The sequence below is a fragment of the Colius striatus genome, chromosome 8 (genome assembly GCF_028858725.1).
Source record: "Colius striatus isolate bColStr4 chromosome 8, bColStr4.1.hap1, whole genome shotgun sequence".
Classification (NCBI taxonomy): domain Eukaryota; kingdom Metazoa; phylum Chordata; class Aves; order Coliiformes; family Coliidae; genus Colius; species Colius striatus.
Window position 1 is genome coordinate 23861438 of NC_084766.1, and position 24471 is coordinate 23885908.

General features: G+C 53.7%; 1 protein-coding gene and 1 pseudogene across 1 annotated transcript; both read right to left on the bottom strand.

The window, feature by feature from the left end:
- Positions 1–2043: 2043 nt before the first annotated feature.
- LOC133625947 (copper homeostasis protein cutC homolog) lies at positions 2044–5021 on the bottom strand. The gene is made up of 5 exons (XM_062001371.1): positions 4493–5021; positions 3961–4094; positions 3377–3404; positions 2890–2995; positions 2044–2360 (listed from the first exon to the last, which is right to left on the bottom strand). Exons 2-5 carry the CDS (start codon positions 4084–4086, stop codon positions 2249–2251), a joined length of 372 nt encoding a protein of 123 aa, XP_061857355.1. The 5' UTR covers positions 4087–4094; positions 4493–5021; the 3' UTR covers positions 2044–2248.
- Positions 5022–6307: 1286 nt separating this feature from the next.
- Positions 6308–23153, bottom strand: LOC133625997 (ATP-binding cassette sub-family C member 2-like; annotated as a pseudogene).
- Positions 23154–24471: the final 1318 nt, after the last annotated feature.

Below are 24471 nucleotides of genomic sequence, written 5' to 3' on the forward strand. Positions count from 1 at the left end.
TTCATTTGTCAGAACATGTCACAGACCATCCTCCTCCTGCCTGAAGAGTTCAGAGTGGAAGCACTTTGCTCAGCAGAGGATGCAACCATCTTAGAATCACAGAATCATAGAATGGTTGGGGTTGGAAGGGACCTCTAGAGATCATCCAGTCAAACCCTCTGCTAAAGCAGGTTCCCATTGATCAGGGAGCAGAGTAACACGTCCAGGTGGGTTTGGAAACCTCCAGAGGAGACTCCACACCCTCCCTGGGCAGCCTGTGCCACAGCTCCCTCATCTCAACAGGAAAGTAGTTTTTCCTTAAGTTTAAAAAAGCAACCACACCTCTTTCTCTACTCTCATACTTGGGACATGCGCCTCCTAAAACTCACAAAGCCACTTCACTGTTCTTTAGCTCCTTCCATAAAGCTTCTTTCACTAAAACACTCAGAAAATGTTAATTTGGACCAAGTTAATCAAGGTGCTAAGTTCTCCTTGGCCAACAATACCACAGTGTTTTCCCATGTGCCTTTACCCATCTGCTGCCCATCACCTTCTGACTTTGCAGAATTAGGCTTTGCTCTATGCCCATCACATACAGGGTCTGATCGAGGACAGAGGCTTCTGTCAAAGCAGCCCAGCCCTCTGCTCATCTCTGCTGAAGGGTTGGCTTCTCAGCTTCGTTACACTGTAACCCCACACACATCCAAAAGTCATTTTTTACTCTTTTCTGGTTTTTTTCTCTTCAAACTTTAAACCAAAGAACCCAACTCTGTGTTTATTGTGCTGGCGGAAGCTGTGTTAGCAGAATACTTACACTGAGCCACCTGTATCTTAAATGTCACAGTGACTCATGAAATCTCACAGCATAGGTCATGAACTCTTAGGATCAAGATCTATATTGACCATAACCATTAATGTAATAATTTCTCTGAAGTGTGTCCTTGGCCCTGCCTGCCCACCTGGCAGTGCTGAAGCAAGCTCCCACACCAGCACCAAGCAGCCGCTCCCTTCCCAGCTCCTATGCTGAGAACTACGACCATTCCGGAGATGTTTTAGGAGGCACACGTCCCTCTGATGGATTCATGTGAAAAGGTGGATGTACTCCTCCAGGTGAAGATATGCACTGAATCTTGGTTACACGTTTTTTTTGGGACCCAATTCTGCCCAAGGGGAGAAATGGTGCTGCTACCTTGTCAAACGTTGCATTTTCCTGGACATCCCCACAGGCTGTATGGTATTGCCAAGACGGGCAGGCAAATCTGAACCCTGGTTTTTTTGCTTCCTCGGGAGGTCTGCCATCTCTGCTGTCGGGGATTATCTTCAGCTTCCTGGGTCTTTTAGAGCAGAAGAGGCACTGAGAATGAAGACGCTTTATCTGTGTGTCTCTGCTCTGTGAATGGTCTACTCTGAAACCCTTCAGATCTTTCACTGGGTATTTTGCAAGGTAACTGAAACAAGTCTAAAGCTTCAATTCTGACAGGGCAGCAGTATCAACAGGTACATTCCCCACACCACTGTCTGGAGAACAAGCAGTGTGCGCTTCATGTTGGGAAAACAACCTGGAAACTCCCTGGAAAAAAGCACCTTGTCCTCCCAGGGAATCTCATCCCAGCTCCAGCACTCACAACCACAGCCTCATGCCTCACAACCACCTCAGCACATCAGTCAGGTACTTAGAAGCTCCTCCCCATTGTAACTCTTCATCACCTCAGTCAATGTGCTTTCCTCCACCCAGCAGCTACTGTGTTGCTAATCCCCAGCTACCCACTGGCAGACCGCAGCCAGCCCTGTTTTCCAGCTGCGGCTATGCCATTTCCCTCCCTGGCATTCCAGACACGACTCTTATGCTTTAGTACAGCAGGGGCCTGATGAATTCAGGCCATGCGACACACATCACGATCAGTGTAACCCGTAAAACAGGAAGAAATGTTTCAAAAGCAGAGCAAAAGGGGGCAGCTGCAGTGTTTATTTGACAATCACATGCAGTGCTACACACTCCAGTCCCCCTAGTTGCTCAGCTTCCTTCCTCCCAAATACTGCCCAACAGCTTCTTGTCACAACATCTGGGAACGAGTCCTTTTATTTAAAATAGCCAACATTAGGCTTCCAGGCTGGGGACTGCTCACTCAGGGCAAGCCAAGGGAAGATGTCAGGCTGCAACAGCTCATTGCCATCCTCTGGAGCTGGAGGATGGAAGCAGTGCCTGCGTGCCCCACGGCAGGGAAGCCCCCACAGCCCCAGCACTCTTGTCCCGGCTAGGTGCCTCCCGCTACAGGATGTTCTTTGCGATGGCATTCAGGGTCCTCACTTTGGCCACATCCGCCACCTTGATGGAGTATTCAGGGGCAGAGAAGGATGCTCCCATGGCAACGTTCGGGTTTCTGTCAGGAAAACCACTGGTTACTATCTGCACGTGATACAGATGGCTAAGACACACCAAGGAAAAAACCAAAATACCCCTGAGTGTCAGCTATGGCCAGAGAAGCTGCTGGTGCCACACAGAGCGGAGAGGAGACAGTAACAGAAAGAAGAATCCAAAGGCAAGAAACACAGAAACCCAGTGCAGACCTGGGGGCAACTGTATTCCTCACTCACTCCTCAGAGGCACATCTCACTGGCCTCACAAATCCCATACAACTGCACCAGGGCCTGCCTTCCCAAGTGCCACACGAGGGCACTCACAAACCCTGTGGCAGCAGAAATGCCTCAAGGACCCTGTTCTGCATGGAGCTTGTGTCCAGACAATGAGCAGAACACAGAGCTCAGCATCATGATCCCAACTACGAGATCACAGTTAGCACCCAGGAAGCTGTTTGAAATGTATGTCTGTTCTACAAACTCACACTCACATTAATGCAGCTTTTCCTATGTACAGTTTTACTAAAAGACAGAAAAAAAGAAGCCAGTTACCTGAACTTCATCCCTGAGTCCCGAGCTGAGCGAGCAGAGCAGTGGAACTCTGAAGCAGTGGAGCCTTCCAGAATCCTCTGCAAGTTGCGCTCGGTGATGCCACCCCCTGGTGAGAGGAATCCCGGTGTCACACAGAGCAGATGCCACTGTCCCTGACCTGACAACACCTGGGGACCTGCTCCCTCACAGACAAAGGCTGCCTACACTGAAGGGAAAAGCCAGCCCCTGGGACAATGGAGCCCTAGGCACGTGAAAAGAGATGGGAGAAGCCTGGGCTCATGTTCTCCAACAGACCTAGAGCTGTCCCCAAATCTTCCAGTGACTCTGCCACCCCCATCTGGCTGTGTGGCCTTTGCTAGCTCCAGGGCAAGAGCCAGTCTCCTCCTGGGGACTTGGCTTCAGAAAGCCAGACCAGACAGCACAGCCCAGGCCACGAGGCTGGGCAGCAGCAGCAGGGGACCATAGATGACAAAAAAAAACACATTACCTGGCACCACCACAATCCTGCCCTTCGCCTGAAAGAAGAAGAATATGTCAGTGGCATTGCTCAGCACATCTGCACATATGGGGGGCAGAAAATGAACCTGACATGCAGAGCTTTCTGCAGGCTCACAGGTGCCACCACGGCCTATGATTCATGCACTCTCACCCATCCTTTTTTGGTACTGTTCATTTTTTACAAGGAAAAGTGAAAAATAATTCACAGTTACAGCTAAGACAACTTGGCACCATTTCCTCCTATCTCTCTATCCCACCTGGCAACCTCTCAGGTATGTCTGCTGTGTTTTCCTACCGGGAACTGTGAGACCCCCAGCAGGGACCTCTCTTTGCATGGGCTGGTCACACCATCTGCTGAAACCAACTCCTCCTGCCCTCCTCCCAGTCTCAGAGCAAGAACAACCCAAGCAGTCTTTGCTGTGGGAGATGCTGGGGACCAGGCATGTGGATTTGGGAAAATAGACTAAGGCCAAGCAAGCGCTCCTCGGCAGAGGCTGCTGAGGGCTATCATCAAGGAGCTGCCTCCAGGCAATGCCCAGGAAGCTGCCACGGGGGAGCACAGGGAACACTTACCTGTTCTGCAAGCCTCTTAATTAAGGACAATCCTTCCAGGGCTGAGCTGTCGCAGCCACTTGTCAACACTCGCTCAAATCCCAGGGAAATCAGGGTCTCCAGTGCCACCAGAGGGTCATGTACCATGTCGAAGGCTGAGAGACCAAGACAACAGCTCAGATATCACCCAGCTCAAAGTGCTCAAGCTCTGTCCTCCAGCCAGCTCAAGAGCCCAGAAGACAATAGGCCAGGTCCATCTCACAGCTGGCCATCCCCGTGAGGAGCCACAGCTCCTGACTACAACACATCCCCACCAGCAGTGGCAGGGGCACCGTGCTCAGCTCCTCAGGCAGCTCCCCTCCGCACAGGGCAGCGCCACAGCCCCGCGCCTGACCGCCTGCACAGCCCCCGCCTGCTCTTGCACAGCACACAGAGCATTGCCCTCTCCAAAGAATGACCAAAGTCCATTCAGTTCAGCCCCCTCCAGCACCACCTTCCCCTGGCAGCAGGCAGAGGCTGGTCCCTGCCAGGGTCCTCGTCCCAGGCAACTCACCTCGGTGGAACGTGACTGGCAGGGGACGGCACACCGCTGCAATGAGAAAACACGTGCTCAGTCAGGGCTGGTACAGAGTCCCTTGTGCTAGAGCCAGAATCACACTGGAAGTGAAAGAGGGCAAAGGCTTCCTGAGGAGCTCAGCAGAGTCCCAGTGCTTGCTGGGGACAAGAAGACTGCTGTTCTTTGGCACAGAAGAGTTGTTCTGCCCCTTGAGGCAGGAAAAAACCTTTGTTTTTATCAGCAACAGCAAAATCCCTCATCTCATCTGGATCATGTAGAACCCTCATTCCCACCACAGATGTCTTTCTCTGCAGGAAGGAAGCAGGGAACTTGTATCATTCACCTGAGGGAGGGACAGAAGCGGTGCTCTTTGAAAGCAGGAGAGGTGATCTTTGCAATCTCTTTCACTACCTACAATTTCTGCTCTCAGACCACAGCTTCACCAGTGCTGTTCTACTTACTGGGCAAAGCTTATTTATTTCTATGAAAAGAAATCCAGTTGCCTCCTTCCCTGAAAACACTGACTCCAGCAGAGCACCTCGTTGCTCTAGTGGAGGCAAATCCTGGCAAGACCCATCTCTTTTGCTGCACTCCCTACAGCACGTTCACCTTTGTACAAGAACCTCAGCACCACCCCACAAGGGAAAGGCTCACCCCTCTTTATTTGTAGCTCACAGAAAAGATGTGCAAGTCAATTCTCTTTCTTTCTGTGTGCCAGGGGCCTGGACTAACAATTTCCCACTGCACCTTCAGTAGCCTTTTAAATGTTTCCACCTCTCTCTCTCTCTCATTATCTTCCCTCACTGAATGTGTTGGAGGGAAATCTGAAGACAAGTTACCAGCTACCTAGAAGAGACGTATCCTGGACGCTTGCAGCAGGGATGTAAGAAAAAACAAACAAACAAACAAAAAACACAAAAAAGGGAGACAATCCCAACAGTTTAATACTCTGATGTCCCCAAAGCAGCTCACCTAAGCCTGTTCCCTTCTTAGACCCTGATATTATGTCCCAGGTGCCCTCAGACATGCATGAGGTACTTGTGGCAGTGGCCCTTGGACTCTGCAAAGCTTCTTGCCTATTTGATGGCTCACAGGTATGCCCACACATGAAACTGAAGAAGGTGGAGAAAGATGGCAAGACCACAGACCAGACTTGCCACCGAAAGCACCCTGTGCAGTTCTTTCTACAACACTGGACAGAGCAGCCCCGAGCTGCAGCTGTAACCAGATAAGCCATTGTAAGAGGTGGATTAAGATAGTGTGTACTCTTCATTTAATAAGTAGTGCTTGCACTATCCTCTCCCCCTGCCCTGCTGCTTGTTACAAGGTTCAGGTGGGGGAGTGAGGCTTGTGTCCTTTCTGGCACCAGCCAAGGTGAAGGGGTTGTCCCTGCCATGGGTGGGCAAGTGGGCACAGGCACAGGCTCCCTGGGTGCCAGCAGTTGCTGGCAGTGCTGCCACTCCTGCCTTTTATGCTCAGGATTGTGTGTGGTGTGTGTCTCTCCCCCACAATCTGGTTTGTAGTCTGGAGCCACAATCTGACCCACTAGTGGTTTCCATCACCCCATTACTTTGCACAACAGCCAAAGGGAGCTGCATCCACAGGAACGGCAGGCAGGCCCGGGCTGCCCCAGCTCCCCTGCCAGAGAGCACTGCTTGTGCCTGGGTAGAGCTGTACCACTCCGTTTGGACTCCACACCACTGTGCATCTGTGACTGTCACATCTATCCCATGTGTGAATAGTCTGTGTTACCCATCCCCCCACACAGCAGCCAGGCTTAAAGCTAAACTGAGGCCTACTTAACATGCCTTAAGTCAGACTTTTAATTGCAACACTAGCAACAGTTACAAAAAGTAAATAAATTATAACATTCACTCTCAAATTAAACTTCAGATTTGATTCTATAGTGCTAAAGCATCTCAGAAAGGTTCCCCTGGCAGGGTGAAGTACAAAAAGTAAGACCCCCAAGGGGTCATGGTCTCCCTGCCTGGCAGGGAGTATGCTTTCCCCTGTATACTGGAATGAATTAAGCAGCTCCAGATCCTCATATGCACAGCAGGCAGGGTGTGCTAGCAACGTTAACAGTCCATTCAAGTCCAGACCCTCTGTTCTGAGAGCAGCGAAGCGGCTGTGTCCGCGGCAGAGCCAGAGGGTGGGTTGTGGGAGAGGCTGGTGCCTGTGCACCCACAGCTGCTTCGCTCCACCTACAGCGCGGTGCTCTCCGTACTGCTGATGCCGGCATCCTTTGCCATGGCAGCGAAGGCGCCCTGCTTCCTGAGCAGCTCCTCAGGGCTGCCGTATTCCACGATCCTCCCGGCGTGCAGCACCATCACCCTGGCAGAGAAGGAGAAGGCCTGAGCTCCCGGGTCCAGGCCAGTAGCGCTGCACTACAGCCCCCCTGATCCTCACTCATATAGCCACATTCCATGGTTCAACCGCCTCGGCACAGAAGCTCTCTACATTGTGGTCCTGAGCACTGCACCCAGCCCTGCCCCTCGGGTGCAGCCTTGCTTCTGCTGCTGGCCATCTCTCACCCCATGCTGGGAGTCCAGGTGCCCCTTCCCCGCGGCACTGCCCTGCCGTACCTGTTGCTGTCCATGATGGTGTGGAGGCGGTGGGCGATGGTAAGGACGGTGCAGTCGGCAAACGCGCTCCGGATTGTCGACTGGATTAAATGATCCGTTTCCAGATCTACGGCTGCTGTTGCTTCATCCAGGATGAGGATCTTGGCTTTGCGGAGCAAGGCGCGGGCCAGGCACACCAGCTGCCTCTGCCCAGTGCTGGCATGAGGTGGGGAACATGTGTTACTAGGCAGACACCAGCAAGGCTTCTGCAAGCTTACGGCCACACACGGCCTGGATCCCAGCACCATGCCTGCCCAGCCTTCCCTGGCCTTCCCCTAGCTGAGCACACAGCGCACTGGGCAGCCATGGAAGGACTGACTGACACTGGCTCCGGGACAGACTGTTTTCTCCCACCTTTGCTACCAGAAGCTTCTGTGCCCTCATCTCTGGGCAGCTGCTCTGCTGGAGGCTGCTGTGCAGGGCTGGCCCCTGGCACTGGGGAAGGGAGGAGAGCTGGGCACAGCCCCGGTCCTCTGCTCACCTCAGGTTCTCCCCGCCCTCGCTCACGAGATGCAACAGCCTCTCGGGAAGGTTTTGCACATATGTCTTCAGGTGGGACAGCTCGAGGACCCTCCAGATCTCCTCATCTGGGTATTGGTCAAAGGGGTCCAGGTTCATCCGCAGGGTTCCAGTGAAGAGCACGGGGTCCTGCCACGGAGAGCACCGTGTTCAGCCACACCATGGCTGTTCAGTCATGCCATGGCTCTTCAGCAGGGCTGAAGGAAGCTGCTGGAGCTGTGCCAGGCCCCTGAGTTTGACCATAGCCTGCCCACCCTGCAGCTGGGTGGGGAAGGTGGTGACAGCATATGCTCACAGGCTCTTGGACCCTCCACAGCACCCAGGGGCACACTAAGGACATTGTGTTGTGCAGGGATCAGAGCCTGAGGAGGATGTGCAGTGGTGGGACACGGGAGGATGGGGTCAGCTCACCTGGGGGATGATGGTGAGTTTCTGGCGCAGGTCATGGAGGCCAATTGTTGCGATATCCACATTGTCAATGACGATCGTCCCTCCAGCAGCCTCCAGCACCCGGAAGAGGCAGTTGGTGAGGGAGGATTTTCCAGCTCCAGTCCGGCCCACAACCCCAACCTGTAGAAACAGCTCGTTAAGACCAGCTGACAGAGTTGAAGAAAACAGAACAAATTCTCTTTTTCTTGGTCTGCTGGGCCTTCCTGCTCTGCATCTACAATCACCATCTCCCAGACTGTCTACTTTGATCTCTGCCCTGCAGCTTGGGTCCCCTGGAGCCACATCCTGTCAGTGTCCTTCCCCAGCCCACAGACTGAAGCTGAGAAAATATTTGGTGAGGGCAGATGCCCAGGTCCTCACCTTCTCAGTGCTCTCAATACTGCAGGTGATCCCATGAAGAACCAGCTCCAGTTCAGGTCGATAGCGAACTTTATAGTCAACAAACTTGATCTCGCCTTTGCTGGGCCAGCCCTGGGGCGGGCGCTTTTCTGTCACCCACGGAGCCTGGAGGCACAGGAGTGTTAGGGGGGCATGCACCCTGTGATGCTGGCTAGCACCAAGCTGGGCAGCAGGTGTCTGCCTGGACTCTGGTCTCCTCACCTCGTTCTTCACCTTCATGTACTCATGTACTCTCTCCACAGCCACGATGTTTGTCTCCAGCTCTGAAGATGTCCGCACCAGCCAGTTCAGTGTCTGCGTCACCTACATGGCAGAGTCAGAGGATGCATAGCTCAGTGGGATCCACAAATAACCATTTCAGCTCAGAGACTCAGCCTGGGGATGAACATCGCTGGCCTGACCCCTAACTCTACACTCCCTAGCCCTTCAAATGCTTTACTGCAGCATCTCTTATCCACAGTGGCAACATATTCCTCTCTACAGCAGCAAGCATTCCCCTCACAATGGGACATGCTCTCCCCTGGCTCCATAGAAGCTTCCTGGGTGAAGGGACACCCCATCTAATCCCCTCTACATGGATCAGAGCTGGAGGCAAGGCAGCATCCCACAGCCAGCCCAGAGACATCAGGGTGCTGCTCCCAGAAACAGCCCTGCCCTGGAATAAGAAAACACTTTAATTTACTCACGCTGAGGGCAGAGGAGACAGAGAGACCCACGATGCCACCCTCCAAAGTGTCCTTTGAAATCACTGCTAGAAGTGCAGAGAAGAAAACCACCAGGCTCCCAACAAACTCCAGTCGAATGGCCAACCACCTGTGCCAGGAGAGCAGGGCTGAGGGGCACTGGAGAGCACAAGGCCCATCAGTGACACCAGCACCCCACCAGCATGCCCACACCCCCAGCCCAGTGACACCAGCATCCCCAGCTCTCCCCCCGAGACCAACACAGTACACATGGAGACCTGTGCCTACACAGCATGTGATTTGTAGCCAAATCTACAAGCAGGTCCATTTTCTGTGCTGGTAATGCCACGTATCAGAGGAGTGTCAACGGCACAATCCTCATATGCTCAAAGTACCTATGCAGTAACACATCAACACCAGATACCGCCCTCATCACACTCCTACCTGGCCTGGAGCATTCAGCCTCCTCCCAGAACCCACCAAGAGCATCTCAGCCTTTGACAGCACAGCTCACCCTGCCCAAGCTCTGGACACTTCTAGGGGGCCACACTCTGGCTTTCAAAATCACCCTGTTTCCTTCCCACAGATGGTGTCACTGTCTAGAGCTCCCACAGTTCCTACATAGACCCTCGGTCCTGAGGTCAGGAGGGAGGACTACAGCATCTCAGGGACATCCCTCAGGATCCAGAAGCCGCTGGCCAGAGGTGCTGCAGGTTGTGCTGTGGCATAGGGAGTAAAAGTCACCTGTTTGAGATTATCCAGGAGTAAACACTTTTCTGATTGATGTCCATGGTGCTCTCATTGTGCTGCAGAAACCGCCCTTGGTGTTTGTAGGCCCGGATCACAGAAAGGCCTGACACCGTCTCACCAAAGTGGGAATAGATGGGAGACCTGGTTACGGAGTCCAGACGCCGGAGCTGGCGTGACGTGGAGATATAGAAGCGCTGAAACAAGGGATGCAGCTTGGTTACCAACACAAAGCCCAGCAGCAACAAAGATACTGCTCTAGAGCAGAGCAGAAGCTTCACTGAAGCCCTAGTTACTCACCAGCACAAAATAGTAGAAAATGCCCAAGGGAATGATAACAAGAGTGAAGAATGGAGTGGCCAGGGAGATAATGATCAATGTGCTAATGATGTCCATGAAGCAGGAGAGCCAGCTGCGAAAGGACGTGGGGATGGTCTCGTCTATTGTGAAGATGTCCTGGAACATTCAAAGGAGTGAGGAGAAGCAGTCAGGGACCCTGGAGAAAGGGATTCAAAGGCTTCTTTTCCTAAGAGTCCATAACCAGAACAACAACTTGTTACGGGACATGAGCTCTAGGCTTCTGCCGCTCATGGTAATCTACTCTGGACCCTCTTCAGTTTCTCCACTTCCCTCTTGTCTAGGTGGCCCCAAATCAGGACATAGCATCCAGCTGCGGCTTCCCTAGCACTGAGCAGAAGACATCATAACTCCCTGTGCTCTGCTGTCTACTCTCCTCCTAGCAGCGCCCGCAGTGTTTGTTTTTGCCTCACAGTCAGCCTCACATCCACCATGCCCTTCTGATCCCTTCCAGGCCCCGATCAGGGCTCATCTGCCCAGTGCTAAAGACCAACAGAGTAATGACACCACCCAACGCTCTCCAGACCTGCTGGAGCAAGCATTTTCTCCATGTTGGGGCCATTCCCTTACCTTGGCAAACCTATTCATAATACGGCCAGTCGGGGTCGTGTCAAAAAAGCTCATGGGCACACGCAGGATGTTGCTGAGCAGTTGCTGATGCATAACCCGTGAGGCTCGCACGGCACCACGAGAACACAGGATGGTGGCAAACAGCAGGAAGAGAGCTGAAAGGAGAGCACAGGGTGGTCATCACCAGCTCATGACACTAGTGTCAGGGACCCTTTGGCTCAAGGGATAGACACAAGAAGCAGTTCCAATGCAGCAGCTCTGCAGCAAGCTGCTGTGATAGCCCTCCATCCCACCTTCTTGGGAGGCCCCAGTAACTGTATCCCACCATAGGAGAACAATGTGAACGCTTTGGAAAGTCTTGGGCCCTAGCACTGTCTATCTCAAAACCTATCTTCAACCTAAGGGGGCAACACAGACTTCTTGGGGCGATTTACACTGGCTTCAGACTGATACTTGTCCCCAGGTCAGGCAGGAGGAAGGCAGCAGTAGGGCTGAGCCCCCCACTCCTTGCTGCTCTGCTGGCTGCAGGCCTTGTGAGTCAAATCCCTTCCGAGCCACACAGGTGAGCGAGCAGGGTCCCCTGTGCTCCCACACTCACCCTGTGCCATCCCCAGTGCCCCAAAGACACCGATCCGCAGGTCTCGCTGCTGCACAGGATAGGTCTGGTTCAGGTAGAGCTGCGCGTCGTCCGTCCAGGCGCTGAGCCACAGGCTGTACCCCACGTAGGCGATGTACTGGCCAATATAGCCCAGGGCAATCCAGAGAGAGCACCATGTGCCCACAGCTTGCAGGTACCGCACATACATAGAGAGCTTCACCTGTGGACCCATTCAGCCCGTCACTGCTGCCCAGCAAACTGCGGGCACTGACACAGCACAGTGCTCCATCCGTCCATCCATCCATCTGTCCGTCCATCCGTCCATCCACACCTTCTCCTCACCTTGCCAGTTTCCACAGTTTCTTTCTCAATCAGTTTCTGGCCCTTCACCATCTTGGGAGGCTCCTCCTGGGCTTTCTTCCAGGAATTGGTGCTGGTTTTACTAAGGCTGCAGGGAGGTGGTGGGCACCATTACTCACCATGTGCTGGATGGGCCCTGCTCTCCTGGGTGGCCATCCCTATGCCACATTGGGACTCCAGTGCTGAAGCCCTCTGAGAAATAGTGTCCTAACTAGGGCAGATTTGAATGAGCCTTGTGGAAGCCTTAGGCATTAGGCCTTAGGCCATGAAATCAGAACCCTCATCCCCAAAAGCAGAACCAGCCAGCAGCAGGAGTTTTAAGGAAGACCACAGAGTAACGCTATGATATGTTCAGGTGAGTAACCGCAAGATCAGATGCTCCTGACACAGTCCAGCTGGCGGTAGGAGCAGGTAGGGAGGCTCCCAGTCTCTTCTCTGCAGGAACCCCCCAGGGAAGCCCTCAGGGCCCCCCTCTCCTAGGGAGGCAATGTAGGGGCCACGGGAGAGTGCTGAGAGCTCACATCAAGTTCCCACCTGCGACTGAACTCTGTCCGATGGATGCTGGCCTCTCGCTTCAGGGTCATGGTCACCACATCATCAGGTCTCTCTTCCACGCAAGGGTCAATGCCATCATCACCCTGCTCTTCATCCCCAGCTAAAGCAACAGCTACAAGCACAAGAGTGAGGGAAGGCAGGGTTAGGCACTGAGGAGAGAGCAGATCCCATGTACCACACCTCTGTCCTGCATCCCAGGCCTGGGCTGTGTACTACCACCACTCATGACACCTTCTCCAACCCTGCTGCAAGCTCAGTTCAGCAGGAGGAGGAAGAAATCCATTATGCTGTAGAGAGAACTGCCAGGGGACGTAGGGCTGAAGGCCTGCATGGAGGCAGTCCCTGCTGCTGGCTTATCCCAGTACCACTGGTGGGATCTCAAGCTGACATTTGTGCTTGTTTAGTAGGTGCCCGGTTTGGTAGATCACATCACACCAGTTCAGGAACATCTCTTTGAGCAAGTAGAGGTGGGTTCTGTGGAGTTAGGCTGGGAATAGCCAGGCTCCAGCTGGGCAATGGGGAGCCCAGGCAGGGTGAGCATCCACCTGACATGACACTGCTCTTTCCCAAAGTGACACGATAAAGATGAAATGTTATCCAATAGCATGTTTAGAATAAGCCAAAGGATCTCTCTCACCCCAGCATCACTAAGGTACGGAGCCTGCTGCTGCACAAGAGTATGTGACCCTTAAACACAGATGAACTAAAAAGGGAGTGAAACAATTAAACAAGTCCTTCACTGTCTGCTAAACACAATGCCTGAGTACAAATCTTAGGCAGAAAGTCCTTGTGCTGCTGATTGCCAGAGCTGGGAAGGATTCGCAGCAGCCACCACAGGGGCCTGGGATGGATAGAGTCAGGTCAGACTGATGGATCAGGTCGTGGGGTTTTCAGAACCACAAGACATTTGTGCGGCCCCTCTAACTGCCGCAGCCCCGTTGTGTTCCCGGTACCTGTGGTCTTTTTCTCTGGAGCATCCTCCTCCTGGCTGCCGTACAAGTTCAGGAATTGGGCAAAGGCCCCCCTGCTTTCAAGCAAGGTGCTATAGGAGCCGTGCTCAGACACTGCTCCTGCCACCAGCACCACGATGTTATCGACCTGGGGCAGGAAACTGATACTGTGTGTCACCAAGATCCGTGTCTGCAACAAAGTGGTTGCAGGGTAGTGAGCATCAGAGCCCCCATGGCTCCCCAGCCATGGGACTGCAGGCTCTCCATCCCCTGCTTGGGGATCTCTCCGTTTTTCACTGCCTGGCTATGGAGACACAAGACACCCTCTGGGGGACCCACGGGGCCTCTCCTGCCTGCTGCAGCCCCATGGGAAAACCCCAGCAGGGTTTGCCTCTGTCCCAGGCAAGAAACCTCAGGCTTCCCTGGATGGTTACCACCACACCAGTGACATTCCTGCCTGGCCAGGTGGTGGGGAGGAGGGCAGGGATGCTCACCTTCTTTTGCAGCAGCCCTTTTGGCCCCAGCACGTGGTCGAAGAGGTACTTGCCAACATGAGCATCCACGGCAGAGAGGGGGTCGTCCAGGATGTAGATGTCTGCATTGTTGTACACTGCCCGGGCCAGGCTGACTCGCTGCTTCTGGCCCCCACTCAGGTTAATGCCCTGGAAGGGAATTAACTCTCTGAGTGCTGAGCTGGCACAGGATGACAGCTTCGTCCTCTGCTGCAAGTGCTATGGGAAACTTGTAATGCCCAGCTCTGATACCCTCTCTCCAATCTCGGTCTGGTCACCCGCAGGCAGTAGTTCCAGGTCTGGTAGGAGGGCACAAGCCTTGATGACCTGCTGGTACCTGGCTTCATCCAGTTCTGACCCAAAAAGGATATTGTCTCTCAGCGTGACATTCTGGATCCAGGCCTGCTGGGGGACGTAGGCCACAGAGCCCTGGAAAGAAAGGCAAAAGGCTCATCAGAACATCAGTCTGGGCACTGGCACCTCAGGCAGCCTGTTCTTGCCCTGATCCACCATTTCAGCACCAGTCCTGCTGCCTCCCCAGTGAGCTCCCAGGCAGCCCCACAAGCCCCCCATGCCAGCCAGCAGCTCTCACCTGGATGTTGATGTGTCCCTTGATATTCTCCATCTCCCCCAGCATGGCGCACACCAGCGAAGATTTTCCTGACCCCACAGCCCCTACCACAGCCACCAGGCTCCCGGGTGCAATGTCCAGGGTGACGCTGCAAGGACATGAGGGCTGAGGAAGCAGCACTGCCAGGTCACTCACTGGCTCCGGCACAGGACTGGCACGGAGCAGTGTCTCTGGGTCACCGGCTTCTAGCAGAACTGTGAAAGGTGACTGCCATGCCCAGCTAACACCACAGACAGAATCCCCCTCCCTGCCCACCCACCCCCAGCACGGCGCAGAGCGGAGCACTTACTCTCTGACCACAGCTTCGCCGTCCTGCTCCCAGGAGAAGGTGGCCTCCGAGAAACGCACGGCACTGCCTGTTGGCACACAGCCAGCCCTCAGGCCTGGGAAAGCCTGGGGATGGCGCCCACAGGGACTAACCTGGGGCTTCACCTACCTGCAATGGGCTTGTGGTGGATAGATGAGGTGTCCAGGTCTTCTGCAGACAGGTAGCGCTCCAGCCTCGCAGTTGACACATTGGTCTGCAGTGGCAGAAAGAGGATGGCACATGGGCATGGAGCACAGCTGGGTGGGCTGCCAGGAGCCCCGTACACACAACTTCCACCCAAGCACTAGCCCCAAGCCCTGTGCCACACATGTGAGTCCTGTCCCACCCTGCTGCCAGCAGCCCTGTGCACTGACCCCGTGGTGCCCAAGGCCCCAGTGCATCACACACCTGAGCCACATGTGCTTATTTTGGCAGAGGTATCGTAAGATCCCTCTGCACCCCTATGTAAGGGCTGACCTGCACCAGGGAAGAGATGACCATGGGCAGCATGGACATGGGGAAGCGCAGCACGTTGAAAAGAGAGATGGAGGTGAAGGCCTTTTGTGCATCCAGGACGTTGTTCTCATCCACCAGCACGTAGACAGCAAAGCTGGCCAACGAGACCTAGGACAGACAGCAGGGAAAGCCACCACCAGTGTGGCTGTGTGCAGCCTAGACCCTTGTGCTCCTCTTAAGGCTTCAGCAGTGCCTTCCTGCTGGGAACCTCTTACCCTCCTGCTTCCCTTCTCCTATAGGCCCCATCTCACCCTTTCCAGCACAGCTCTCCGGATAGCGGCCAGGATCATACATCCCAGACATCCAGACATCTGTCAGCCAGCCCTCCCTCACTGCAGGAGTGCTGCAGCCAAGGCTCTTAATCTTCCCCATTCCCTTGGACACAGCCCAGCTCCAGCTCTGAGGAAGCTGCAGCCTCCCCCACACCTGCTGGCACTCACCAGGAAGGGGGCACAGGTGAACCCAAAGATCGAGATTGACTGCAGGTAACTGAAGTTCAGCAAGTCCTTGAGCTCCAGTGCCCGGATCTTGTTCACTCGCTCCTCAAATGAGGGCTCCCAGGCAAAAAGCTTCAGGATCTGTGGGGTGAGTAGGGTGGGTGGCTGCTGGTATCATGAGCACATCCACCTCCACGCTCAGCTTGCTGCTGGCCAGCACCTCCAACACCAGCTCCTGGCTTGCTCAGAAGCCTGCTTGGCCGCTGCATCTCCCCTTTCATGTTCTGCCTCATGGCTTATAGAACTTCCTCACAGCATTTCTACCCCGTCATCCTCAGCTTAGAGGTCGCTGCCAGCCCCTCTGCCACCATGGCAGTCTGCTCACCACCACAGCTATCCCAGAAAACCCTCTTTTGGTTCCCAAGTCATGGTCCCTGTCACCCAGAGCTCTTCTTCAGCTGACCTTTCACAAGGTGAGGAAGCCAAGGGAATTGCAGAGACTGAGGCTTGGCTACCCCAGACAGAGGGCCTCAAAACTACTGCCTCCAGATACAGAGCACCAAGAAGAGGGGTGCAGCAGCTGCCTGAGGGGTCTTCACTGCTCACCTTGATTCCACTGAGGATTTCACTCATTATTTTCATGCGTTCATCTTTGTTCTTCATGTTCCTCACCTGCAAACACAAGAGACAGAGGTCATCTAAACCTGCCAGCAGCTCACCCTTAGAAATACATCTGGGATAGTACAGGAAAGGGAAGGGTGGGCAGCAGAGCCCAGGTAAACCATTCCACAAAGATGGAACTTGTTTGGACCCTGGCAAACAATAGCGCCCTGTTGTCAGCTAGAAGGTAGAGCTTTATTTTTTGTGGTTGGTAATATCTCGCTTTCAATCCTGAAGGCTGCATTCAGCCCTGTTCAAGTTCAGCTGTGATGGTAGAACAGGTCTCACCTGCCTTCTCTCAGCCTACCACTAGCTCAGGCTGGAGACATCCCCAGCCCAAGTCAGTTGGACTTCCTGGGCTGGGAAAGATCTGCAGCATAACAGGGAAGAGGAGAAGAATGTAGAAAACAAGTGAAGGAAGCAAGAGTGGGTCTGTGGAGTGGGAGGCCAGGGAGCCTTTTGCACCCACCACTGACCTGTATGGTTTTGGACTTGGTGATCAGGATCGCGTTTAGGGGGATGAGCAGCACCATGACCGCGATGCCAGCCAGGACAGAGGGGCCCAGCTCTACCCAGAGGAACACAATGGACACGATAATCTGCAGTGGGCCTGACCACAGCTGGTGAATGTAGTTGGCCACATCCATGAACCTCTGAGCGTCAGCCGACATCAGATTCACAGTCTCTCCCACTGTGGACTCCTTTCGCGTGACACCAGTCATGGTGAGGGCCTGGAGACAGAATGTACAGTCACTGCAAGGCAGACTGGGAGCAGCCTGGCTGCCAGCAGCATGGCACAGAGCAGGGGATGAGAAGGCCTGGCTGAGACTGCTCCTGGGTTTGCTCCTGGTGCCTCTTAGCTGGCCATAGGTGTTGTCATTACTGCCTGCAACACCACTGGGTGCTGGAGGCAAAGAAACACATCTCTGAGCAGGAATCTTAGTGGCAGCTGCCCTGGGTGTTGTGGTGATCTGAAGAGAAACATCCCTCAGCCCCTGGCAGCTCTCAAACACATGGCTGCAGCACCCAAGGCCCAGGCAGAACCAGCACCCACAGTATCCCCAGTGTTCCACAAACCAAGCTCTCCCCGTGTCTTTCTGGGAAGTGAAGGGCATATATACACCTCAGTCACCCCAGATTAATGGGTAGGAAACAGATGCCAGTATCCCCAGCCCAGCTGGGGGGAAGCCAGTGGGGGAGATGACAGGACCATACCAACCTTCTTGTAGATGGCAGCAATGAGACTGGCACGCACATTTATGCCAAGATGGAAGCACAAGGTGAAGTGCTGCTGCAGGCAGAGGGACTGGATGACACTAGTCAGGAAGAGCAAGATGGCATACAAGTATCCCTGCCAGGCAAAGGACTCCTTATCCGACACAAAGGCAATCAGCAGCCTGCAGAGCAGAGCAGCCCATCAGACTCCCACCCCACTGAGGCAGACCTGGGCAGGAGGGTCCAAACCAACACAGGGAGAGCATCCTCTCGAGAGCATCGACAGAGACTCTGCCCAGACAGCTGGCTCCATGCTCAGCAAACTGGGGACTCCCACCTTGAGGACACTGTATTTCACACACAGCAGCAGTCACTTGTACAAATCAGATCATAAACAGAATCTGTGTGGCTCTGCAAAACACACCAGTCAGGTCCTGCTGGCATGATCTGGCCTGGCTCAGAAAGGGCCTCAAAGATGGGTCAGGACTGTCTCCAGAGAGGGAGAAGGACTGCATAACAAAGGACACTAGATGATGCCTCGAGGTCCCTTCCAACCCATAAGGTTCTGTGATTCTGTATCTCTTTGATTCTGCCCACAGAGTGGGCAGCCAGCTCAGCTCAGCTCAGCTCAGCTCAGCTTAGCTCAGTTCCTCATTTAACTGTAACCCGACACATTCTTGCACCTTTGATGAAGGCCACAAAAAGTCCTCAGTGAGCAGGGCTAGGAGAGGTACACCTCTGGAGGTGGTGGCACGGGATGCACTGAACATGGGGAGGTGCAAGGTCTGGATGTAAAGCCAGGACAGGCCAGAGACAGGAACAGAGAGAAAGGACTCACTTCAGCAGCTGGGGACTGACGAACACAAGTACATCATTCACCAGCTTGAAAGCCACCGACAGCACGAGGTTCTGCCAGAAGGTCTTGCCCAGAGTTTTCACCAACCAGCCCCTGGGGTAATCCTTGAGAGGCCCAGAGTGCTCTTTGTCCCCCTTCTTTTTCCTCTTTGTCTGCTTCTCCTCCTATAGGGAAGCCCAAGAAGAAGTAAGAGTAGGGTGTGCAGGCTCCCTGCAACTGGAAGCATGCTGCCAGGGCAGTGTCACAACCCACAGACCAGCTATCCTGAGAGAAGCCTTAGATTTTCCTCCTATCATGTTCCCTCTCACTGACCTCTGCTCATGTCATGTACCCCCAGTACTGACACCTCTCTTGTGCACTGAAGACAATTGTTGCAAACCCCAGATTAGCCTGAACATCTTGGGCTAAAAATCAAGCATCCCAGTAAGAATCTGAGGCCAGGGGTGATCACAGAGTGATGTTCACTCTGACTTCACTGCTGGGTGGTATCTGGGTAAGAGAAAGATGGAGAGACAAGATAGCTGCTTGTACAGCAAACTTGAGAGTGGTTCCTGTCCTTCTGCGGGGCAGAGGATGGAGACTTTCTCGTCTTTCAAAACCTGGGGATCTGCCAAGGACAGGAAAGACCCTGTCATGGGTTCCTCCATCTCTGCCAACAGGCTTACAGAATCAAAGAGGGGAACACCTAGCAAAGGAGGCTGCAGGCAGGTGAGGTGACTCTACTCCCTGAGGCTGGACCTGGATGTCTCAGTCCCATGCAAGGCCAAGAGTAGGAAGGGATTTACCATCACCAAGACGTCTTGGCTCTGAGCCTTGCTCATGTTGTTGCTATGGTTCGGGTCACCTTCTCGGCGTCTTTTCTTGTGTTTCCGTTTCTCCAGCTCTGCTTGGGCCTTCCTCAAGGCAGTCTTCATGTTCTTCTCAAAAGTACTGTGAATGGCCTGGATCTTGTCTTTCTCTTTCAACTCCCAGACGTCCTCTATCTCCAAAGGCTTGCGGTAGCCCTTTAAAACTGTGCTGTGGAGCAGAGAAATCTCCCCTCAGCAAATTTCCCACACTACACCTGTGGGACAGTCTTGGCTGCGAATGCACAGCCTTCACACCCAGCCTGGCCCTGAGCTCAGGCTGCACTGAACGTGCTGCCTCTCACAATTAACTCTAAGCAGCCTGTGCTGCAGGCTCCCCCAGACAGGGCTGGGCCAGCCCTAAAGCACCTCTGCATTTCTCCAGCCTGTCCTCACACAGACCCCTGCTCACCTGCTGTACCATTCGAAGGTGATGGAGCTCAGGAAGGAGGCTGTCATCTCTGGGTTCTAGGGTACAAAGCAAAGTGAGCACCATGAGACTGTGGGTGCTGAGTGCTGGTGTGGATAACACTTGACTCAGCAGCCCCAGTCATTAATTAAGGAACACAAGTTTCAAACTATGCCAGCTCCAGCCCCAGGAATCCCGTTTCACAGCCAGAATCTGCCCCAATCTTGGACATACATGCAGCTTCCCCAGGCCACAGGCTCCAGCTCCTGCTGTGCCATTTGCTGAAGCCTCCAGGTCTCCGTTCTCACAGGAACCTGTGCATGGAGCCCACCCTGCCCTGCCCCACACAGCCAAGATGGGGCACCCCGAGCCCACTCCTGCATGGGCCTCGTACCTTCCTGGTGATTTCTCTTGTTTCTGGGGCAACATCTGAGAAAGCTGAGACAAGGAAGAGCAGCAGCTGGAGCCCATAGCAGATGTAGAAAAGGATAAACCGTGGCACGTCAGAGATTGGTTCCTGCAGGAATGGAGAGCCCAGGGTGAATGTTGGAGCTTGTCTCAAGGCCACCTGGCACTCAGAAACAAGATCCACCCCCAGGACAGGGAACAACACTGGCCCAAACAAGACAGTACAAAACTTGCTCTGGGTCCTGACTCAGCTTCCCTTCTCTGCCCTTCCCTGCTTCTCCCCTACCTCCTCCCGTGAGTCCATGAGGACAGAAATTAGTCCTGGAGACCTAATGCGCCCCCAAAGAGATAAGATGAATTCAAAGAGCCCATTCTTTCTCAGATCTCTTCTGGTCCCACAACCAGGGCAGCTGGGACCTCAACGATACCACTGAGAGCTTGTTGGGGAATGAGGTCTGAAAGGACTTTCTTTGGGGACAGAAGGTGGCCACGGCAAAGGGCAGAGCTTCCTGCCAAACCCGACCTGCAGGGCTTTCCGGAGCAGCGACTGGAACGGCAATATCCCACAGAGCAGGGACAGCGTCCAGAAGCAGTAAAGTATCCCTGAGTCTCTGCGCAAGCAGTAGCGTCGCGCATCGTGGATCAGCAGGACCAGGAGCTGGGGGAAGGAAAACCAGTCAGAAGTTCAGATAGAGCTGCAGGAATAGGTCTGGGCTCTAAACATGCCTTTGGAGCATGTGCCCTGGCACACCAGCACACGAGATCTGCTGGGATTCACTGCCTTGAACCCAGGGCCAACCCTACAGAAGCTTGGAGTTAATTGCACGTAGCAAAGGTTTATTTGAGGAAGAGATAACATCTCCTCATAGGAAAAGCAGGGTCTGAGGACAGCCTGATATTACATCAGGACACTGTTTCTGTTTTCAGCTGTTCTCACCCCACCTGCTCAGATACACCCAGCTGCAAAGTCACACCCTGTCTCCTATGTATTGATTGCCTCCAGATCTGGAAGTAAAGCCAGACCAGAGTCCAGGAGCGCAGCCTCTCTGGGCAGCCCCCTTGCCCTCTAATCTCAGATGAACTCTGCACGTGCAAATAAATGACACGACAAAATACAAAAAAGGATAGCAAGTGCTCTTAAATGTAGCTCCTGAGCATTACAGCTTTGTTAAGATAGTCAGAACATTCCATGTTTCATGCAAGCTGCCTGCAAATTCCACCAAGCAAATTCCACAGCCCCTGTGTCCTCAGAGCTCCCCTCTGCCTGGGTATCCTATGGCACTTCTCAACCCTTTACACAAACCTGAGCAGCAACCCACGGGAAGCTGTAAGGTACCAGAGCAGCAAGCCGTGGTCTGATGCTCACATTGCGCTATCAGCCCTGTGAAAACCACACTGCTGCTACTAAGGCTTTTACCAGAAGGTTGAGCTACACTCACAGCCGTAGCATCTATCCCAGTTTTAAGGACAGTGGGAGCGAACAACCAAGACACCTGCCCTCAACCTATCGCCCTCGTGCACCACCCACATGTGCACAGGGCTCGTTGCCACCCATCTCCCATCATCCCTACCCATCTCCTATTGCCTCTATCCATGTCCCAGGCTACGCCTCCCTCACAGGCATGGCTTCCCGCTGCTCTCTGGGTTGTTTCCTGCTTCATAGCCCTGCGTCTCACACCGTGTTTCTAGTGACACAGCACATTTCGCAGATGACCCTTACCCAGGTGATGAGGTACAGGCTGGGGTTTGTGTACCAGACAGCTGGCAGTGGATCCTGCTCTGTGTCCTCTACAAAGGCCAGTGCCAGCTCCGCCACTGCCGTCAGCACCAGCAAGGCAACCAGCACCTGTGAAGAGAGGGGAGCAGCCTGAGGGGACACCCAGACCAGCCTGGGCACTGGGAACCACCAGGAGATACCACAGATGTCCCATACACCATTACACCCTTTCCAACCCAAACCTGGCCTGGGGAGCTTTCATAGGGCTGTATGAAGCTGCAGCACTTCTGCAGGAGTACTGCCATCATTTTCAGCTTGGAGGATAACAGCTCATAAGATGAGAGGCCCCAGTACACATCTCCACCCTCCCTTCCAGTGCATCCCAGCCTTGTGATCCCCTCCGTCTCAGATGTGCCCTGTCCTGAGCCCCCCTTTACATTCCTGTCCCAGATGGCACCCTAGCACATTGCTCCTTCCCTCCTACATTTCTCATCTCTCCACCCTACACCTGACTCCAGCCCAGAGGCTTTCCACTCCCCACCCTTCCATCCCAGGCTGCTCCAGCCTACCCTCTCAGCCTCACTCTACCTGTTTGATGATGTAGAGTGTGGTCACAGATGATTTCTTGGCTTTGGATTTGCACATGGGCAGGAGCTGCCACGGAGCCAATATCCAGAAGAAGCCAAGGGGGATCCAAACCAGCACAGTCTGCTGGAAGCACTCGGGCAGGTCGGCATCTGGACGATTGAGGTAGGAGGCATTCTGGGGGCAGCAAGGACAGACAGCTGGGTCACGATGGCTTGGCCCTCACTGGGCTCATGGCACAAGAGCCAGCACTTTTACAGCTGCTGCCCCACCTCTTCACACGACTTTCCTCAGCATCCACCTTCCTCGCTGAGCATTTCAGCACTCATCCAAGGTCCCTAACCATCTAATCTGCCTGGACTTGCAAGGGCTTCCCCTGCAACCATCCCTTGCAAGAGCCAAGACAGCTGCAGCACCTGGACCCAAACCATTCCCCAGGAGGTCCATGCAGGGTGCCCTGTGTTCCCTGCAGGGCTCACACAAGATAAGGTCCACTGAGGGAACTGTCGTTTGCATCGTGTGCTGTGGATGTCTCCCAGACAGTGCACAGCAATCAGTGCCACAGCAGTCCTCAATAAATACCAGAACCTCTGTTGACCACTGGCATTTGGGTCCCATGGGCTGAACAAGCTGTGAGCCTCAGGATCCACTGGCCTCCCCTTCCCCTACCCCAAGAACAGGCAACAAGGGTAACGCAGCCACTCACCCAAAAGACAGAGCCACAGAACTCCTCCAGGGCCGCCGACATGGCTCAGGGCATAGGGACAGCGGATCCTCCTCCTCACTCTGCCCGGCTCTGAGAGTCCTGGGTGGATGCTTAGGGCAAAAGTCCCACACACCCTCATGTGGTGCTGGGATAAAAAACCCTGATGACACATAGTTAATAGTTAACTTGCACGACATCACACAGCAAAGTAGTAACCAAAAGGGCTTCCTAAACTGCATAAGCTCCGGGGAGCCAACAAGAGGAGGACCCAAGAGATCAACAGGGACGTGCAGTGAAGGCATTGTCACAGAATCCCTGCAGGACACAACTGTTGCTCAGAAACTATAGCCTTCATCAGGCACACTCATAGGGATCTACTAAAGACACAACTCTGGTGCAACAGACATCTCCTTCCAGGACAAGCCTGACAAAAAGTCCAGTGAAGGCTGGTCCCTAAGGAACCAAAAACAACAGCCCCCTTTTTCTCCTATGCCACTAGCAAGGAGGCCCTGGACACCAGCAGTGTTCCAGGCCTGGGAATTTGCAGCGTCTGGCAGCTGAACTGACTGCATGCCACAGTGATCTCGCTGGATTCCAGGTTCCTTTTACCAACTTCTTCTGGCCTGCAGAGCCTAGAGACTTGCCCAGCTCTTTCTCTTGCTCTCCATTTCCCACATCTCTATGTTGTCTGCTTGTTACAGCAGCTGACTGACCACAAACCCCAAAAGAGACATTAAGGCCAACATCCAAGACAGTCAGGGGACTGTTCCCCAGGAGGGTGACTGATACTAAATTATCACCCTGCTGCTTGGAAAGGTGGAAGTGTGGGGGCAGGTGGAGATGGTGCTGGGGTCTGGAAGTGAATTTGCTTTACCATACATGCTGTAGTTTATCACTAGTAGTTAAAAGGGGACAGTAGGATTACAAAGGTTTTGCTGTTTCATTGCTTGTGGAATTAGTAAATAGCTCAGAAGTCAAGGGTGATACAATGAGTAATTGTTCACAAACATCCCCCCATACCATCAACACTAGAGAAAGGTTCAATGTCTAACTCTTTGGTTAATTATTATTGGCTTGTCTGATTCAATCCACTTGCTTTTGTACAAAAAGCTACCCCTAGTGCTAGGTCCTTTGGCCTGAACCAATGCAGTGCTGATGGGAGCAGCACTCTGATACAACAGATAAGAGATAAGTGAATGGAGCGGTCACTCCCTCAGCCCTTCTCCATCCAGAGTGCTGATGTGATTCTGCTTGCTGGCACACATGTCCCCTGGCCTTGATCATACCCACCTGGATGGAGCACTGCTACCAAGGGCTCCACTTGCTCATGAACACCTTCCTATGTAATGCTGTGTCCCAG

Bases quoted from the DNA above. Each gene is read 5' to 3' on its own strand.
- LOC133625947 (XM_062001371.1), bottom strand. From the start codon at position 4,086: ATGGTACATGACCCTCTGGTGGCACTGGAGACCCTGATTTCCCTGGGA. The intron at 3,405-3,960 runs GTAAGTGTTCCC...TTCTTCTTTCAG, and splicing joins TTAAGAGGCTTGCAGAACAG to GCGAAGGGCAGGATTGTGGT. The intron at 2,996-3,376 runs GTAATGTGTTTT...TCCTCTCACCAG, and splicing joins CAGGATTGTGGTGGTGCCAG to GGGGTGGCATCACCGAGCGC.